This window comes from Monodelphis domestica, chromosome 6 (genome assembly GCF_027887165.1).
Source record: "Monodelphis domestica isolate mMonDom1 chromosome 6, mMonDom1.pri, whole genome shotgun sequence".
NCBI classification, from domain to species: Eukaryota; Metazoa; Chordata; class Mammalia; order Didelphimorphia; family Didelphidae; genus Monodelphis; species Monodelphis domestica.
Genome location: NC_077232.1, coordinates 27109777 through 27130002, shown reverse-complemented (window position 1 = coordinate 27130002; position 20226 = coordinate 27109777). Strand labels below are relative to the sequence as shown.

General features: G+C 41.1%; 1 protein-coding gene across 1 annotated transcript in view; it reads left to right on the top strand.

Annotated features, from left to right (window-relative positions):
- Positions 1-20226, top strand: part of PTPRJ (protein tyrosine phosphatase receptor type J) — a 160847-nt gene that overhangs the window by 120085 nt on the left and 20536 nt on the right. Inside the window, exons 4-10 of the mRNA XM_056803779.1 lie at positions 2333-2593; positions 4512-4748; positions 9883-10119; positions 11977-12240; positions 14791-15048; positions 17012-17278; positions 18843-19127. Coding sequence (XP_056659757.1) covers positions 2333-2593; positions 4512-4748; positions 9883-10119; positions 11977-12240; positions 14791-15048; positions 17012-17278; positions 18843-19127 — 1809 coding nt within the window. The remainder of the gene's footprint in view (positions 1-2332; positions 2594-4511; positions 4749-9882; positions 10120-11976; positions 12241-14790; positions 15049-17011; positions 17279-18842; positions 19128-20226) is intronic.

Sequence of the window (20226 nt, the reverse complement as noted above, 5' to 3'; positions counted from 1 at the left end):
AGCATTTTGATAAGCATCAGCAATTCAAATATCCTTGTTTTTAAGGACCTTCCCTTCTGATGGGGAAGTTAGCTAAAAAAGGGGAGATGGTAAGGGAAAGGTTCTTTGGGCCAGAAATTTACTAGGTTGGCGAATAGAGCCATGGGGGGGGGGGGCAGGAAATCCATTGAAATGAAGATAACTAAAATAGGGTTTAGACCAGAAAGAATTTTGCTTTCTAGTAGGAACAATAGAAGTATTTTTAAATATATACGGATGATATTAGAAATTAAGTTTTGTTACATTAGTTTAGAGATGAGAAGTGGAGAAGCTGATGAGAGAGAATTGAAGTTTGAAACAGATCTGAGACAGAGTGTTAGTTTCAAATGTTGACAGTGTGTGGGAGGTATAACAGTTTTTCTGTGGCAGTTAGTCTCTGGGGTTGGCAGTTGCTCTTTCCGAGTGTTGGGAGTATGTGACATCTTCTTTTCTCTCTTTCCTCACTGTCTGAGGTAAATGGAAAGAAGGGAAAAACATGAAGGAGCTAAGTGATTCCCTTTTCCAACTTGGGAAACACTAGTGACTGTCTGTTGCTGTTTCATAAATTGCTTTATCTCTGAGAAGATCAAAGAAAGACCTGATCTTTGGTTTGAACTCTGAGTCTTCTAAGGCTCAGAGTCCTAACTTGGTTCTTGCTGAGGCTCAGCCAGCTGGCTTTTGTTATTTCTGTAACTTGGAGACAAAGTTAAGAATTATATACTTCTTGTAAAGATAATAGTTTTAGTTTATTGTAGGATAAGGAAAATTTGGGTCAGATCAGGAAGAATAAGTTTAACCTGTGGAAAAAGGAGAAGCGGTTCCTTGTAGAACCAGGGAGTTTTATTTGGGTGGACTTAGAATCCTTTAGAGTCAGAAATCCTTTTATATCCTTATATTCTCAATAAATGGTTTATTTTTGTATAACAAGAGTCTCCTTAGCGCCCTTGAACCTGGCCCTGAAGAGATGTTCACTTGTGAGCCTCACTTCACTTATATAAGTTGAAGATACTTTATAAGCCCAGCAAGCAGAGTATCTAATCAGTTTATATCCATAATCAATTCATTGACATATTTTTTTTTACAAGTATAAGGCACAAGTAGAGTGGAATCACCTGTAATAAGTGTCCATGTGGGAGGGAGGAGGGATGACTTCATGGTGACTTGGCTCTTGAGTTTAGCACTATAGCTAGCCCATGCCCTGGGAGGAAAGAAGATTGATTTTGTATCCTAGGACTCAGTTTCCTCGTTCCCTTCCTCTCTCTCCTCCCCTCTCCTCTCTTCTCTTCTTTTCTTCTCTTATCTATCTCTTACCTTTCTCTCCCCTCTCCTCTCCTCTTCTGAAAAAAAATCAGGTAATGAAGTTGTACAAACTGACCTCAAAGGTCCCTCACTTCCAGACTGAATGCCAGGGAAACTTCACTTAGTTTCATACCTGGATGTCCACTCCTCTGTTCTACTTTTTGGAATCCTTTCTTCTTTTCAAGACTCATCTGAAGAGCCTCCTAAATGAAGACTTTCCTAATTTTTTTTCATCTCTCTTATGCCCCTTTCTATACATTTATATGTGTTAGAAGATAAAGAATCTGAAGACATGGGTTCAAATCCTCCCTCTGCCACTTACTATCTATGTCACCTTGGCTGAGTCACTTCTTAACCTGTCTGACCTCTTGTTTCCTTATCTGTAAAATGAAAAGGTTATACAAGATCACTTCTGAAGGTCTCATCCTGTTCTAGACCAACAATTTAATGATTTTAACATATTTTTGTATTTATTTGCCTGTGGGTATATTATTTTCCCCCAGCAGAGTGGAAGCCCCTTGTAGTCAGGAGCTGTTTTCATTTTTGTCTTTGTAGCCCTAGTGTACAACACACACTGTATGCTTGTTGAATTAAATAGGATCCCATTGAATCCCAGGTTAGACTTTTCATTTATTTTATTTTATTAAAAAAACCCCAAACAACTCTTACCTTCTGTCTTACAATCAATACTAAATACTGTTTCAAGGCAGAAAATCGATAAGGGATAGGCAATTGGGGTTAAGTGACTTGCCCAGGATCACTCAGCTAGGAAGTGTTTTGAGGCCAGACTTGAACCTCAGACCTCCTGTCTTCAGCCCTGGCTCTCCATCCACTGAGCAATTGACTGCCCTGAGGTTTTTTATTAATTTTTTCAGGCTAGTGACAGACATAAAGATATAAACCCTTCTTTGTCATGGGAGAAATGCTTTTCTTGGAGGCTTTTAAATGTGGAGTGTGCTTTTGTTCTTATATTCTATTTACTATAAATATTTCTTTCCTTTTAAAACTTAAACAGAACCAAGTCCTGTATCTGACATTGAAGTTGTCAGTGTGGGTACAACTGAGGCAACCCTGACCTGGAAGAATGTGGACAAAGCTGCTTCTCAGTACAAATACATTGTAGAGGACAGGGGCTCTGAAATGAAGGTCATCACCAGCTGGCAGCCAAATGTTACAATTGCAGATTTAAAGCCTGGGACAACTTATACATTCTTCATCTTCCCAGAAGTGGAGAATAGGACTCAGGGACTCAAGGAAGCTGTGAATGTCACAACGAGTAAGTCAGTTTTCCTTAAACAATAATGAAGTCCCTCGGAGAATGGGAGCTGATGCCTTGTGCCATGGCACCCTCTCTATTCGTATTGGATGATTTATAAAGGGATTTTTCATGGAGTCTGAAAAGAAAAATGAGTCTGGGCTCATTGGAGTTGAGAACACTGGCACAGCTGGGGTGGTTCAGTTGTCAGGCTGGGTTTGTATAGGAGAGGCTCATGCTCTGTGCCACTTGATAGAGCTTTTGTGGGACTTAAGGAGGCTTTCACAGAAGTCACACAGGCCAGTGATGCTAAAAGCACGAGGCTTTACTTAGAATCCTCATAATTCACACAAAGGAAGGTCTGAGGCCCAAGATAGGAGACCCTCAGAGATGGGCTGGGGGCAAGCTGGGAGACAACCAAGTGCTGGGGCAGTCAGGTTGGGAGCCCTCTAACCATGCCAGGGGGAATAAGAAAGTCAAAGACGATATTGCTCTGAGGATTTGGCACTTTCTTTCTTTCTTTCTTTCTTTCTTTCTTTCTTTCTTTCTTTCTTTCTTTCTTTCTTTCTTTCTTTCTTTCTTTCTTTCTTTCTTTCTTTCTTTCTTTCTTTCTTTCTTTCTTTCTTCCTTCCTTCCTTCCTTCCTTCCTTCCTTCCTTCCTTCCTTCCTTCCTTCCTTCCTTCCTTCCTTCCTTCCTTCCTTCCTTCCTTCCTTCCTTCCTTCCTTCCTTCCTTCCTTCCTTCCTTCCTTCCTTCCTTCCTTCCTTCCTTCCTTCCTTCCTTCCTTCCTTCCTTCCTTCCTTCCTTCCTTCCTCCCTCCCTCCCTCCCTCCCTCCCTCCCTCCCTCCCTCCCTCCCTCCCTCCCTCCCTCCCTCCCTCCCTCCCTCCCTCCCTCCCTCCCTCCCTCCTTCCTTCCTTCCTTCCTTCCTTCCTTCCTTCCTCCCTCCCTCCCTCCCTCCCTCCCTCCCTCCCTCCCTCCCTCCCTCCCTCCCTTCCTTCCTCCCTTCCTCCCTTCCTCCCTTCCTCCCATTTCCCTTTCCCTCTTTTCTTTTTTCCCTCTTTCCCTATACCCCTTCCCCTTGCTCCCCACCCCTTCTCTTCCTTTCTAAATAAACTCTCACTTTCTGTCTTACAATCAATACTAAGTATCAGTTCCAAGGCAGAAGAGAGGCAAGGGCTAGGCAATTGGGGATAAGTGATGACCACACAGTTGGAAAGAGACATTTCGTTTGAAGGAGAGAAGACCCGGTGGGGCAGGGGTAGAATAGCTGTCTTCAAGCTCTTCCATTTCCCTGTCTAATTTTTGTAGGAAGTTGTGTGCGCATGTTTAGGAAATGTCAGACAGGAATTGCTCTCTCTGTAGTTTCTGCTCTTCGGTCTTCCCTCTAGGGCCAAACAGAATAAGTCTGACCTTATTTCTACAAGATCACTCTCCTGAATATTCCTGAAAAAGCTCTCTGTTCTCTGGGCTAAATACTCTTTTCAACAATCTTTACATGCCAAGATCTTGGGGTCTCTTGCCTTGCTGGTTGATCTGTGTGGCCACCCTCCAGCTTGTCACTGTTCCCCTTAAAATGTGCTCATAAAAGGGACTCTTTTCTTCTCAAGGTGGCCCGACTCAGGCTACATGATGGAGTAATGCAGCAAAGGGATTTGAGGGCTTTAGAGTCCATATGGATGGAAGTAGTGTGGCAGAGTGTTTTAAGAGCAGGCCTCAGTCAGGAAGATAGGGGTTCAGATTCTGCCTCTTACATAACAGGCTATGGTGATCTTGGCCAAGTCACTTGCCTCCAAAGTGTTCTAGGCAGCCTTTGAAGGTTTTAAGTTGCAGAGAAAGTGCTGACCTGTACTGGTCCAGGGGGTGGCTTTCCTGATCCGAGTTCTCCATGTCAATGAAATTATTAATTATTTTTTCTTCCTTTCTGTTCCTTTCCCAACAGAACCGAATCCAGTGTCTGAGCTCCAGGTCACAGATGTGGGCATAGCTGAGGCCGTTTTGACCTGGCACTCCGACAGTAGCATTGCAGCATCCCACATGCGATTTGAAGGCTTTGCAGATGAGACTAATTCATCCTCCCAGGTGCCATGTGATATTTCAGGCCTTGAACCAGATACCAACTACCAGCTCACACCTTGTCAGGCCCAAGGAGACCTTAATGCCACTCACGGCGAGACAGGTGGGCCCTGGAACTGGTTTCTCTGTTTTCTCTTGTTGAATCCGCTTGCAACTGAGGCAGAAGACTGGGTAGAAGAAGGGAGCTGGTGATAGTGGTAGAGATAGAAACTTGGTGAAGACCACAGTAATTTGGGGAAAGCCTGCCAAAGGCAGAACTCTCCTTGCTTATTCTTGGAACTCCCTGGATCCAGTCTTGTGCAGTGTCCTCCGGGTCATTCTTTGGTTTATGTCAGCTAACTTAAATCTAATTTAGGAAATATTTACCAGTTGTCAACTGTGTACAGATCCTCGAGATAGGCTCAGAGGGGAGATGCATAGTTTAGGCATGGCCCAGCCCTGCCCTCATGAAGCTCCAAGACTAGTTGTGGGAGCCGACACAAATGTAGGTAGCTTTAATACACAATACTGAGTATCACCTAAAGGGATGGTGAGGAGCTGAGGATGGGGAGAAGCCCCTAATTCCCAGGGATGGGGGTGGGGGTGGCAGAGATTAGGGAGAACATGGCATTAGATGTGGAATTTAAAGGAGTGGAATTCAATGGGTTATGAGAGACAACAAGGACCAGATTGCTATGTGTTTTCAACCCAATCAAAATTTTAAAAGAATTATTTTTATGCTAAACTTAATCCAAAAATGAGCATTTCACATATAGAATAGAGAAAATCTGCTCCATATTTCTTGCTCTTAAAAATATTACATATATAATCACTTTCAAAACTGACCTGCTTGTCTGTGCTTCGCTTTGAAGTTGCTCTTCTATGCAGTTAAAAAAAATTTCAATTACATGTAGAAACAAATTTTGATAATTAATTTCTGACATTTAGGAATTCAGATTGCCTCTCCTCCTCTGCTCTTCTATATGTGGTAAATAGTTTGATATGTTGTACCAATGCTTTCATGCAATATATATTTCTATATTCCTTATGCCATCAAAGAGGATAACATATCACTCATTCACTAAAAAAACTCATGAAGGAAATAAAGTGAAAGATGGAATCTTTGATCTGCAGTCAGCCTCCAGACAATTCCTTCTTTAACTGTAGTTTGCATTTTTTGTCACGAGTCCCTTGGGATCATCTTGGAACCTTTCTTTGCTGATAATCGTTTTCCTTTACAGCTGATCATTGTACCGTATTTCTGCTCACTTCACTTTGCATCAGTTCATATAAGTCTTTATATCAACTCATCCTGTTTGTCACGTTCTGTGACTCAGTTCTCTCTATATTTGAGAAGTGAAGCCTTTTTTTTTTTAAACCCTTACCTTCCTTCTTGGAGTCAATACTGTGTATTGGCTCCAAGGCAGAAGAGTGGTAAGGGCTAGGCAATGGGGGTCAAGTGACTTGCCCAGGGTCACACAGCTAGGAAGTGTCTAAGGTCAGATTTGAACCTAGGACCTCCTGCCTCTAGACAGCCTGGCTCTCAGTCCACTGAGCTACCTTAGCTATCCCCTGTGCAGTCTTAAAAATATTTCAGTGACTATCCTCCCTCCCTCCCTCCCTCCCTCCCTTCCTCCCTCCTTCCCTCCTTCCCTCCCTCCCTCCCTCCCTCCCTCCCTCCCTCCCTTCCTTCCTTTCTTTCCTTTCCTTCCTTTCCTTCTTTCTTTCTTCCTTCCTTTTCTTCTCCATTGCCACCTCTCTTCTCTCCCATACTCTAATTCTAATTGGAAAGGGATAGCCCCCTCATCTCATATTAGCAGAGTCAACAAAACAAATCCACACAATGCCCATGAGTTCTTTTCTTGCTCAGTTGACTGCTGCATTTCATGATTGCCAGGATTCTCTGAAATTATTTCTTCTAGTCCAGTAGTATTTCATTATATTCATATGGCACAGTTTGTCCAACCTTTCCCCATTTAATGAGTACTCCATCAGTTTCCAGTTTTTTAACTTTCTTTTTTATTCCTTTTAATGTGTTTATTATAATTTATAGACATTTATTATAATTTAATTTATTCCTTTTGATCCTTCAGGATCAGGAAGCTTATTTGACTTACCACTGTATCTTCTCCCTTTAAGTATTATTATTTTTCCCTCCACCCCTATCCCTTCATCTCTAACTAAGTCCTTGAGTTTGGTATATTTCTATACCAAACTCTGCCTGTGTATGTGTGTTAAAAGTTATTATTTTATTTCATATGAGAGCAAAGTTCATCTGATGGCCACATATTTTTGCATATTCTTCTCACTTGCCCCAGTTATGGGAAATACTAAGATCCACCTCCTTCTTCCTCTTTTCTAATGTTATTTGACTCCCCTCCCCTGCCCCCACCCTTAAAACCCTTAGAACAGAACCAACTACTTCCCTTTCAGGACTTATTTTTCTTGTTTTGCTACCTCAGGACCATTTTAAGACATTTAAGGTTCTGAAAGACTCTTAGACTGTCATTATTGTATAACTCTTTCTAATTGCTCAAATAGATTTCCCTTCTGGGTTTTTCTTGACCCTTCTTTTTATTCAGCATTTCAGAATTCCTACTTGAACTCTGATCTTTTCATTAATAATGCTTGAAAGTCTTCTATTCCATTAAATGCCCATTCCCTATCTTATTCCCTCCATAGGATCTTTTTTGCAGTGTAAGTTATTTTTGGTTGTAAGCCTATCTTTATATTATATTCCAAGATCTCCTCTCATTTAAATAGAAACTGTCATGTCTTGTGTTATTTTATGTCTCCTTGGTATTTAATGTCTTTCTGACTGCTTATAGTAAATTTTCTTTGAAGTGGAAATGCTTGAGTTCGGCATCAACAGTCTTGGGACTATTATTTTTGAAGTTTCTTTCCAGATATGATTAGTGGATTCTTTCTGTTCTTACTTCGCCTTCAGGTTTTGATGCTAGATTTGAACTAGGATTTTCCTGGCTTTAGGACAACATTAGGATGATTATCAGTGGGTCAGGTTGGGTCCCTGATGGAGACGTTAAAATTGAATTTTAATTCAATTCTTGATGTTTTATATGTAATGGCCCCTGGGATAGTCTTGTGAAGCTTGTGGATCCCATTTTACTATAATGTTTTTAAATGCGCAAAATAAAATGCATAGGACCAAAAAGAAAACCAATTATGTTAAAATACAATTATCAGAATATTAAAAACCAAATTAATGGACCCCAGGTTAGGAACTATTACATTAGTTAAACCAACCAATCAACCATAATAATAAAAACAGTAATAGTAATAATGATAATCATTAGCATTTATAGAATGCTTTGAGGTTTAGAATATTCCTTATTTATCTTATCTCCTTTGATCTTCACAAGAACTAAGTGTGATAGGTGCTGTTATCCACTTTTTATAGATGAGGAACCTGAGACTGAGGAAGATGAAGTGATTTACCCAGGGTCACACAGCTATTAATTGAGGCAACATTTGAATCCAGGTCCCATTTATTCAAAGTCCAGTACTCTGTAGGCAGAAACAGGAAAAATGATCCACTCAGAGATGGTTTAGTAGATATGTTCTGTGATGCCTCATGGGACACAATATGGCCATGGACCTACATATTTGTGGTAGCTAGTCATTTGAGGTTCACTTTTCCCCCTAATTGACAGAGTAAGTAGGGCTGGAAGATGTGCCTTCTAACTCATGGTGGCAGCTTCACTGACTGATGGTCATATCTTTTGGACAGGATAGAAGGCAAAGGAGGGACTGAAGAGGTTAGCTTAAAGTCATTGCAGATCCTGGAGGAATGGTGGCCAAAGACTACTTGTTTGATGTAGGAAAACAATCCACCAATCAATAAACATTTATTTAACACTTACTATGTGCCAAGAACTGTGCTAAACCTTAAGGATACAAAAAGAGTCAACAGACAGTCCATGCACTCAATCTAGTGGGGTGACACTAGGCAGACAAATATATATAAAACAAGCTAGGTCCAGGATAAATAAGAAACAATTCAGAGAAGGAAGGCACTGGAATTAGGGGTTGGAAAAGGCTTCTTGTAAAAGATGAGATTTTAGTAGGGACTTAAAAAGAAGATAAGGGGAGTTAGTAGGTAGAATTGAGGAGGGAGAGCACTCCAGTCATGGGGGACAGCCAAAAAAATGCTTGGAGCTGAGAGATGGGGGATCTGATTGTGGAATGGTCAGAAGGCCAGTGTCACTGGATTGGAGAATAAAATGTCTGGGGAGTAAGGTTTAATAAGATGAATGTCAAAGAGCATTTTGTGTTTGACTTGGTAGGTGATAAGAAGCCATTGCAGTTTATTGAGTAGGGGGGTATATCACCCCTACTCAATATAGACCTACACTTTAGGAAAATCACTTTGAGGGTTGAATGGAAGATAGACTGGAGAGGGAGAGATCTGAGGCACTCACCAGTAGCTACTATAATAATTCAAGGGTTTGGGGATGAGGGTCTGCATTAGTGATGGCTTTAGGTGATAAAGCGTTTTCATAGACTGTCAGAGCTAGGAGGATCCTTAGAACATAGGATGTAAGCTAGGAGGATCCATAGAGAAAATCAGAACTAGGAGGGGCCTTAGAAGAGAAGTCAGAACTGGGGTGGGGGTCCTTAGAATAGGCTGGTCAGGATTGGGAGGGATCTTAGAATGTAGAAAGTCAGTGTTGGGTTGAACCTGAGGAAGTAGCTTTTCTTAACCCATTCATTTCACAGTGAGGAAGCAGGCCAAGTAGAAGGAAGTGACAGGCCAAATTGCAAAGCCAGAATTAGAATTTTTTGACTCTTAACTCCTTGCTCTAACTATTATATCTTTTGGATCTCCTTATGGCAAATTTATAGCTCAAATGCCAAATTACTCCAAAAGCTTTATGGGTTGATTATTTTGCATATTCATGTAATTATCATAAGAATAGAATACTTAGCCATTAAATACCCACTTGTTTAGAAATGTTCCATTTTGTTCCAGGATGGTAAGGGAGTTAGGGATGGGAAGGTGAGAGTGTCTTGGAATCAAGAGGAATGAAAAAAAAATCTCTGGTATGAAATAGAAGAGACTAAAAGAAAACTCTAAGCACTCTCTGATGGCATTACCTAGAGTATTGCTTGAGGAAATGTAATTGCTAACTTTTAGTGCATGTCTTAGGAAGCTAAGAAATGCTAATTTTACATATGTCAAGAGAAAAGAAGCAGCTTTTGCTACTTTTGTGAATGGCCTTTTGTATCATTTGAAACAGATGACAACAGCACAGATGTGAGCATGGTGGATGATTCACTTCCAGCAGCTTTTGATCCCAGCACTTTGACACACAAATGCAACCTCCAAAAGATAGGCAAGTTGGTTGCAGAGATTCCTGGAAGCACTAGAATTCACATTACTGGATTAAATTCGGGAACTTTATACCAGGTCACTGTTTTTTCGCAAACAACCAATGGAGTTAAAGGAGACCCTCAAATAATAAGATTCAAGACAAGTAAGTTTAATTCCTCTATATTAACTCATATAGAAATAGGTAGGCAACTGGTTGAGGACCAGAACTCATGCTTACATCACACTGTTAGGTTTCTGAAATGCCCACATGTAATCAGTCTGATTTTTGTTCTACCATAGCTGTCATCTGTTTTCCTTTTCTTTTCTCATATAGCCACCACCTTACTTCAGGCCCTTGGTGTCTCTTACCTGGGATATTGCAATAGCCTCTTAATTGAAGTCTTGGCTTCCTGTCTTTTTTTCCTCCAGTATTTCCAAATAATCTTCAATAAAACAGATAACATTTATATAACACTTTAAGGTCTGCAAAAGCATTTGACATAGAGTATCTCATTTAATCCTCCCAACAACCCTGGGAAGGAGGTGCTATTATTTTCTCCCTTTTAAAGATGAAGAAATTGAGGCTGAAAGAGAGTAAGTGACTTGTCCAGGGTTACATAGTTGGGAAATCTCTTAAGACTGGATTTGAACTCAGGTTTTCTTGACTCCAGGCCTAGTTCTCTGTTTACTGGTTCAACTTGCTGCCTAAGTGGGATGCTTTTAACATGCATTCCTAGATTGGAGGCATTTCTTACTTGTTAATGCTCTCTTTCTCAAGTCATTATAGTGGCAGCAGTGGACATTGGAGAACATTTGCTCCAAGACAGAGGATCTTGATTCATATCTCTTGCCTTAATCTTATGACCCATGTGTCCTTGGGCAAGTTATTCTACCAGTTTTAGTCTTTGTTTCTCCACCATAAAATGAAACAATTGCCCCGTCCATCTTGTGACAGAGGCTGGCACTAGAGAAAAAGTGCCAAGCTGAAGAGTATGTGAAATTGATGACCTTGATGGGGGAGGGGACCCAGGAGATTGGAATCTTGAGGAGGGGAAGACTCTGACTGGTAGAGGAGTTGGTCTCAGTCTTGAGAAGCCAAAGACAGAAGGTGGGAAAAGACTTTCTCCTGAGGGTTACCCATTTTTCCTGCTGGTGACTGGAAATCTTTCTCCCCAACACTTCCCAATTGAAGGGACCCAGAGAAGAGAAACCTGAGCAGACTTTACCACAGCTCCTGTTGCCCAGGGGTGAGTCAACCTGACTTTCTCTCAGGGGGCTCAGGATGCCAAGGCTTGATTTCCCCCAAAACTTGAGGAGGGCAGTGTTGGGGGGGAAAGATTTCCAGTCACCAGCAGGAAAAAATGGGTAACTCTCAGAAGAAAGTCTTTTCCCACCTTCTGTCTTTGGCTTCTCAAGACTGAGACCAACTCCTCTACTAGTCAGTCTTCCCCTCCTCAAGATTCCAATCTCCTGGGGCCCCTCCCCTATCGAGGTGATCAACTTCACATACTCTTCAGCTTGGCACTTTTTCTCTAGTGCCAGCCTCTGTCACAATCTCCAAGTCTAATCTGATGTTTATATATTTATTTGTGTTGTTTCCCCAAAGTAAAATATTAGTTCTTTGTGAGCAGAGACCATTTTTACATTTTACAGATGGGGAAACTAAGGCTTAGTTATGTGAAGTGACTTGTCCAGGATCAAGCAGCTAGTAAACATGAGAACTAGAACTTGAACCCATGGTGTTTGCTTTCCTTTATATCCCAGTGCTTAATGTGTCCTACTCTGTACATGCTTAACATAATTCAGGTACATAGTAAGGAATTAATAAATGCTTGCAGACTGACTAATGGAGCATAGTTTCCAGACTTTGGGTGCCATGCGCTTCCCACTCTTCTATGAATACTGACCTGGCAAGGAATGACTTATATTATATTAGACTGGATACAGGCACTGAATCAAAATGGATCTTTCTTATTTCCTGCTGGTTACATGGCTAATTTCATGTTTTCATTTTTGACAGATTCGAGTCAAGTTATTAATTTCCAAATTGTGGAAATCAGTGATACTGGAGTGAATTTGACATGGGAGAACAGTGATAACTCATCATCCAGCTATACATATAGAATACACGTTGCTGGGGATGGCCATTCCTTTGACCAGAATTCTAATGTTACTCATGTTGCCATCACAGAGCTCTATTCTAGCACATTATATAACTTCACAGTGTATCCCAAAAGGAACCATGATCCTGAAGGCCAGCCAGCCTTTACCCAGGCTTACACAGGTAAGTCCTCTCTTCATTGGCTAGGATCTCTCCATTCCTACTGGTGAACATGCCAATGCTGAGCAAGAAAGCAAAAGCAATGGACCCAAAGCTTGAGCTCTGACGTAGAGAGAAGATACCTCTCAGGGAGTTTTTTCATCATTTGCCTGAAGAATTGTGGTCTGGTTGACCTCTGTATGGTGCTACCTTCTTTCTCCTTCGTCTTTTTATTGACCTGCTGTGTAGAAAACAGATGGGCTGATCCTCCATCCAAAGAAAATCTAATCATTTGTGACAGTTGCAAAATTTAGTTCATACAAAGTAACATGCTGTTTGCTTAATTGAAATCAATAGACATTTATTATCTACACTGTACAAGGTTCTGTCCTTGGTGCTGGATATACCAAGACAAAAAACTAAATGGTTTCAGGCCTTGTAGGACTAATGATCTACTGTAATCTGTATGTTTAGAATGAAGAAGAGCTATAATAATCTTACAAGGTTTAATTTAAAAAATTATTTTATTTTTTTTACAAAGTTCATTTATCTATTTATTCATTCATTTATTTACTTATTCATTCATTCATTCATTTGTTCATTCATTTATTCATGTATCTATTCATCTATCTATCTATCTATCTATTCATTCATTTATTTATTTACTTATTCATTCATTCATTTATTTGTGTTCCCACTCCCCAGCTTGATGTCTGATATGTAGTTGGGGTTTAGTAAATTTATTAGATTGAGGTGAATTGAAGAAGTGGAATTTTCTTTTTAAGGGTGGTGTCTTGAGAAGTGTGCAGTTGGTCTAGATTATTCATGGTTTTTATGGCCCCAATTCCACCCCCTCCCCCTTTATGTGTTCACTCTTGGACACCATCTTTTTGGTAAACTGGAAATTGTCTGGAGTGAGATGACCAGGATAGTGAAAGCCTTGAGTTCCTGCCATCTGAAGGTTAGTTGAAGAAAGTGGGACTGTGGAGCCCCTAAAAGAGAAGATTTAGAGGGAACATAATGGCTATTTTTCAAAATTTGAAGGGCTAGTACATGAAAAATGAAGAGACTTGGACTTCTTGGCTCCAGAGGACAGAATTAGGTGATGTGGATAGAGTTGCAAAGAGGAAAGTTTAGACTTGTCATACCTGATTAATGATTAATGATGATGATGATGATGATATAAATAGGAACTTTATAAAAAGTTAAAGTGAGGTGTCTTATTTTTAATTATGGTTGGACTGAATATTTAATAGGTGTTTGCTAGGGATTTGATTTTCGAAATCCCAAAATGAATTACTAAAGTAAATGGAATTTATGGTAGTTTATTTTACAATAGAGGGAAGATATTAAGGGAAGGAAAAAGAGAAGGAGAGAGAGAGGGAGGGAGGGAGGGAGGGAGAGAGAGAGAGAGAGAGAGAGAGAGAGAGAGAGAGAGAGAGAGAGAGAGAGAGAGAGAGAGAGAGAGAGAGAGAGAGTGTGAACGAACATGAACACGAAACAAACAAGAACAGACTCCAGATTTCTGTGAGCCAGGTAGAAATTTGAAGGCCCTAATCAGGGAAAAGGAATCTCAAGAAGATGGGCCTTTTTCAGAGGTTCACACCTCCAGTCAGCCCTTACACTCACCTCGGTGACCATTTAAAAGGAAAGCAGTCTGAGGTCTCCTGCATGAGGTCCTCCAAGGGTCCAGTTCCATAGCCAAGTGTCTTCACTCCAAGTTTGAGTGCCTGTCTTCCAGTCTCTCCTCCGAGTGACTGAGTGATTTTGAATTGATCCTTGTGTGCCCCTGTTTCCTCTATTTAAAGACCTTTTTCTCTTGTGCCACCTTCCCTAAATTTTTACATCTACTAATCACAGCAGACGCTCCTCTCCAGGACTGCCCACTCAATGTATGAAATGGGTGTTCACACCTTTTGTAGTTAGTTAACACCTTTTTGTGGTTAGTTAACACCTTTTTTGTTTAGTTAACATCTTTTTAGTTAGTTAACGCCTTTTTTGTTAGTTAACACCTTTTTGTAGTTAAAATGGGTAGATCAACTTTAAAGACTGAGTTAACACTTTGAGGATTAAAATCTAAAGATAGACAGGGGATTACAATTTAATCTTCACAATAAAGGAAGAGCTAAGTACCTTCATTGTTATAATCAGGAGATAGCCAAATCCAATCTTCACAGGTGATAATAAGAGTAATAGTAATAATGATGATAAAGAGTTATCCCAAAGGGGAATGGGATGCCTAGGTTGGTTGTGGTGTTTTCCATCCTTGGAGGGCTTTGAGCAGAGACTGACTGAGTAATCCCTTGTCAGTATGTTGTTGGGGAGGGAGTCTTCTTCTGGTATGGGTTGGCCCCCATGGCCTATCAGGTCCCTTCCATTCTGAGATTCTGTAATGGATGAGGTCATCTGCCTCCAGGTGTTCATCTATCTATACCACATCATGGTCTTTAGGCCACCAGTTGGGCAATGAGAAGGGTGGGGAGTTCCAGCCTTGGCTGCCTGAGCTGTCTTCTTCCTCCCAAACATCAAGCTTCTGACTCTCTGTGACCCAAGGTCCCTCTTTCCTGCCCACAGCACCCCATCCGGTTTCAGACTTTAGAGTACAGAGTTTCAACACAACCAGCATTGACTTAGCTTGGAGCAGTGAGGCCTCCTTCTTCAGGATCCTTGTTAAAGACTTCATGAACCATTCGTTCTCCCATAATGGGACATACAAAAAAAAACAGCTTCTAGTTACAGACTTAATACCTGGAACCCTTTATCATATTGAAATATTTCCTCAAGCTCCGGATGGAAGGGAAGGAGGCTCTCAAACATTGGAACAAACTACTGGTAAGTGTTAAAGAATCTTTATATATATATATATATATATATATATATATATATATATATATATATATATAGTAAACCTTAAAATTTCTTAGACTTATGAATGTTGGAAATTTCCCCATTTCCAACATTAGGTAGGGAGGGTCCTTCTCCTCCCTACCTAAGATTACTTTAGGACAGAAACCTTTTGCTGAACAATGGAAAGGGCTTTGACCTATGCTTAAGCATAGAACAGGAAGTTCTTTGAGTCATGATTGATTTTAGAATTGATACAATCTCCACCCTACTCTGTCCTAACAGGATTTAGGAAGGGCTGCAGCATAGATCAAAATTTAATTATTTGAGAATATGACCTTCAACAGACATGTGCAAAGCCACAGACCTCTGGGCGGTCCTGGGTTAAGCTAGAGCCACCATTGGCACAGGGAAGACATGGACAGTGATTGGTAGATGTGAGAACTGAGGGGAGGGAACTTGGATGGTTTCCTTAAAGATAGCAGGGTCTGAGGACTAAGGGTGGTGGGAGAGTTTTTGCTCTGAGAGGTTGTGCTCTGAGAAGCTTGCTCTGAAGGAAGCTGGAGGTGGAGGCCCTTGAGACTGTTTCTCCATTTTGGTCATGTGAGTGATAGGGACTGATCTCTTTCCTTTGCCTCAGCTATCTAAGGGCTTGGGCCTTTTGGCCCAGCCTAAACAGAGGGGGTATTTAAGCCCTATTCCTCTCTCTCTCTCTCTCTCTCTCTCTCTCTCTCTCTCTCTCTCTCTCTCTCATACTTTTCTTCCTCCTGTTTGTAATTAAACTCCATAAATTTTCATTATTGAAAACTTTGGTTTTCAATGGTAAATACCATTATTGAGTTTTCATTAAGGAATTACATAGCTGAATTCCTTGGCAACCTTAAATTAATATATATCAGTCTTTTAAAGTGATTTCCTTATCACAATATGGAGAGAGAGAATGAGAGAAAGCAAGAGAGAGAGAGGGAGAGAGAGAGGGAGAGGAGAGAAGAGAGAAGAGAGAGAGAGAGAGAGAGAGAGAGAGAGAGAGAGAGAGAGAGAGAGAGAGAGAGAGAGAGAGAGAGAACACTTATATATATTTGGCTGGCTTCTCAGTGACTGTTTTCTATGAAAGTTGCTCTCTTGGCCCCAGAGGTGGTCATGGAATCCCTCCTTGGGTCCAGAGTCAAAGACTTTGAAGTTTGACATGGCCTACTAGAGTTCATTGCAGCTCCCTCAGAAATTCCAAGAACCCAGATTCATCTTCAGGCCATGAGACAGTGGAGGAAGGTTCTAGTATAGACTGGGTTTGTTAACTAAAGTTCTTCATGCATGTATTGAAAAAAATTATGCCAATCAATTGGTTTTCTGATTATTTTATTAGAGGAGAGAGAGAGAATAAGCATTTATATAGCACCTACTATGTGTCAGATACTGCCAAGTGCTTTACAAATATTATTTCATTTGAGCCTCACAACAATCCTTGGAAGTAGGTGCTGTTATTATCAGGGCAACAGAGATAAACTTGCCCAGGGTTACATAGCCACTTGGAAGTATCTGAGCAAAATCAGGCAAAATGCTGGGAAATCTTTATTAACTTGGCCACTTAAAATATGTGTGATTTCAGACAAATTCCCTAACCTTGCTGAGCCTCAGTTTCTTCATCTGTAAAATGAAGAGGTTGGCTCAGATGACTTTGAAGGTCCCATTCAGGTTTAAAATAGGAGCCTATGACCTAGGAAGTCAGAGGCTTTTGCTGTGACTTGCTTAGGGGAGGGAGTTTCCATATCAGGATTTCCCAGCATAGATGAAATGAGAGACCGTTTGTGCAGTAATGACAACAAACACCAAATGCTGCCTCTCCTCTGTGGCTGTGAAATTCATCCATTAATCTCTTTGCTTTTGGTGGGGATGGTATTCATCATCATGTCCATCCCTCCGCTCACCTTTCCTCTTTTTTACTTCCCTTTAGAACCAAGTGCCATTTCTGACATTGAAGTTGTAAGTGTTAACACAACTACAATACACTTAAAATGGCAGAACGAGGACAGTGCATCCCCAGGGTATCGCTATCACCTGCTCGTAAAACAAAACGGATCGTCTATCTTTAACCTTACCACTAGCTCCCTCAACAAGACCATTAAAGGTCTGATACCCGGGACACTCTATAATGTCACCATCTATCCAGAAGTGGGAAATGGGACGAAAGGGAGTCCCGTGTCGAAAGCTGTGTATACAAGTGAGTTTCTCAGCATGTCTTTCCTTGTAAATACCTTCATTGAGAATTTCATTGTCCTGGTAGAACACCATTTAGGTTGGTTGAAGCAGATTTCAGCTATAGGAGAGAAGAGTGAATTTTCCATTCTAGCAGCATTTATTGAGTAGTAGGAGTGAGGGCTTGGGCCAGGCTCTGTGGATATGAAGACAAAATTGTTGCTGCCCTCAAGGAGCTAACATACCTGTTTCCTTAGGTGGAATAAAGCATCTACTCAAACCAGGTGTAATCCTAGGAGAATGGAAGAAGGGAGAGGCCACTGACAGCTGGGGTTCAGGATGGTGGGGTCAGGGAAGCTTTTATGGGGAGCTGACATCTGAGCTGAAGCTTGAAGGAAAAAGTGAATTCTGAGAGGAAGATATGAAGACTTCAGTGCATTCCAGGCATCGGTGGAGTCAGGGCTAGCAATAGCCTCGGTGACTGGGTGTAGAGAGGAGATTCCAGGCTGCTGAAAGCCATAAAGCTAGGATGAGGTGTTGGCATTTTACTCTAGAGATAATAGGAGTCAAGGAAAGTTTTTTGAGCCAGAGTTGGTCCATAGGAAGATGGTTCAAGGTCTGGATGTGGTGGCACCCACATGTTCACACTCACATACATAATTTCTACTGCTGGGGAGACTGAGGCTGTCAATCTCTTGAATTTGGAACTTCTGAACTTCAGAAGGTTGAGGAGAAAAAAAAGCAAAAAGATCATTAAGGAGGCTATTGCTGTGTTTAGGGAGTGGTGGGCCTGAACTAGGCTAAAAACCATGTGAAGAGAGAGGAGATGAATGAAGGATAGTGTGAAGATTTGGTGACTGATTTGATATGAATAATGAAAGAGGAGGAAAAATCAAAGATAGCCGAGATTACAAAACAGCATGGTTGAGAGAATGTTGGGATCCACATCAGAAATAGGTAAATTTTGGAAATAGGAAAGGTTTCCTTTTTTTTGGGGTGTGGAGGTAAAGATGATTTCTATCTTTAAGATGCTGAAATTCTATGGGACATCCCCAGAATATATTGGGGAGGCAATTGATGATATGAGTCTGGAATACTGGAGAGACATTAAAGTTGCCATCTGCAATGAGATGAACCCATTGGAGCAGATGTAGAGGGGGCTGGAGTGAGAGAAGGGGAGACAGTAGAGAGAGAATAGAAGAAGGCCTAGGAGGGTTCTCTGAGGGACAGTCATGCTTAGGTGGTTGGAGGTGGATGATGATTCAGCAGACAGAGATGACAAAAAGTAGTCAGGGAGGGAGTAGGAGAATCAGGATGGAACAGTATCTAGGGAGGAAAGGGTTGATCACGGGTATCAAACTATTCAGAGAAACTCAGTAGAGTGAGGAATGAGAAAATGCTGAGCATTGATCACTTCCACAGAACCGATTCACTAGAGGAATGTAGTGGGAGGAAAAGATTGCAAAGGCCTGAGAAGTGAGCGAGGGATTAAGGAAGCAAGGGTTGGGGGTAGAGCCACAAAACTAACCCAAGCACAAGTATGTGTGATTCCATAAGTCTAATTCATTAACTACCTTTTATTTGTCAAGGACCTAGCCCAGTGTCCACCATCAGTTTTTCAAACATCAGTACCACAGATGTAATCATAAACTGGCAAGAACCTGACATTGCCTCCACCGACTACACCTATTTCATCATTCTTGTTGAGGGACAGTCCATCAGCCCAATACCAAAATTCATCAACCGGACATCAAAGGTCAGAAATACTACAATCACTGGCCTGAGCCCTGGTACTTCTTATGAAGTCATCATCTATTCTCAAGTCGGAGAGGATGCTCTTCAGGGAGAGCCTGTCCATGAATTCTTCTGTACAGGTGAGTTGTTCCAGAGGTTCTCCTTTAAAGTTAATCACTATCTGCTCCACCATGACTGAGTGCCTTCCTTGTTGACTTGGTTCATTTCGGTTGTCATTCCTACTTTGTTTTCAGAAAATCCTACATCCCGCATATATTCCCTTCCCACCTCTGCCTTGTAGAATCCCTGCCTTCCTATAGGGCACATCTTAGGTGTGTAAGGGGGAAATGGGGCTAATTTTTAAAAGGTTGGACTTGATTATGTAAGAGTGTGGTTGCCAGGAATTTAATTAATTCCAAAGAGATTTTATTTACAATTTATTTACAAAATGTAGAGAGAGTGAAGTAAGAAGTCAGAGAGAGGATAAGGTAAGATATCTAGCCTGAGCACTAAGTAATTTCCTCCTAGCCCCTCCAGGCAGGGAGAATTAGTTTCAGCCAGCCTTGGCAAAGCTGAGGACCTAGGAAGTTTCTCAAGAATATAGGTCTTTCCTGAGGCCAGTCTTTTCAGAGAAAAACCAGCAGTTAAGAGTTAGATTTTCACTCACTGTGACGTATGAGTCCAATCAGGAACAGGGTCCCAGGTCCAGTCATCAGATCAAAGAATGAAGAATTATCTTGTCTCCACTTCCAAAAAATGAAGAACTGGATCTCACAGGAAGTAACAGCTCCTTTTCAAGACACTTCTTTTGTGTCACTTCCTGTACCTTTTCCTAATTTTACATCTACTGATCACAGTTGATGCTTTGTTTTAGGACTACCCAGAAGGCAGCCAGTAGACTCTGATTCATCATCCACTATCACACATGTGGGTCACAGACCTTCCCCACTCAATGTGTGAAATGGGGTGTTTGCATCCTTGGTGATAAAATCTAAAAATGGGTAGATCTCCATACTTAACTTTTAAGTACTCTAGGGTCATCCTCCTTATAGCTATATTTGGTCTTATAGCTATATATGACCAAAAAATAGATAGGGGTTATAATTTAATCTTCACAATCAGGGGAGAGTTAAATATTTTCATTGTTATAATCAGGGAAGTGTTAAATTTAATCTTCACAGGTCCTACCTGGGGTAGAAAAACTTGAGTCCTCTGCATTGTTAGCTTTAAGTCTGTCAC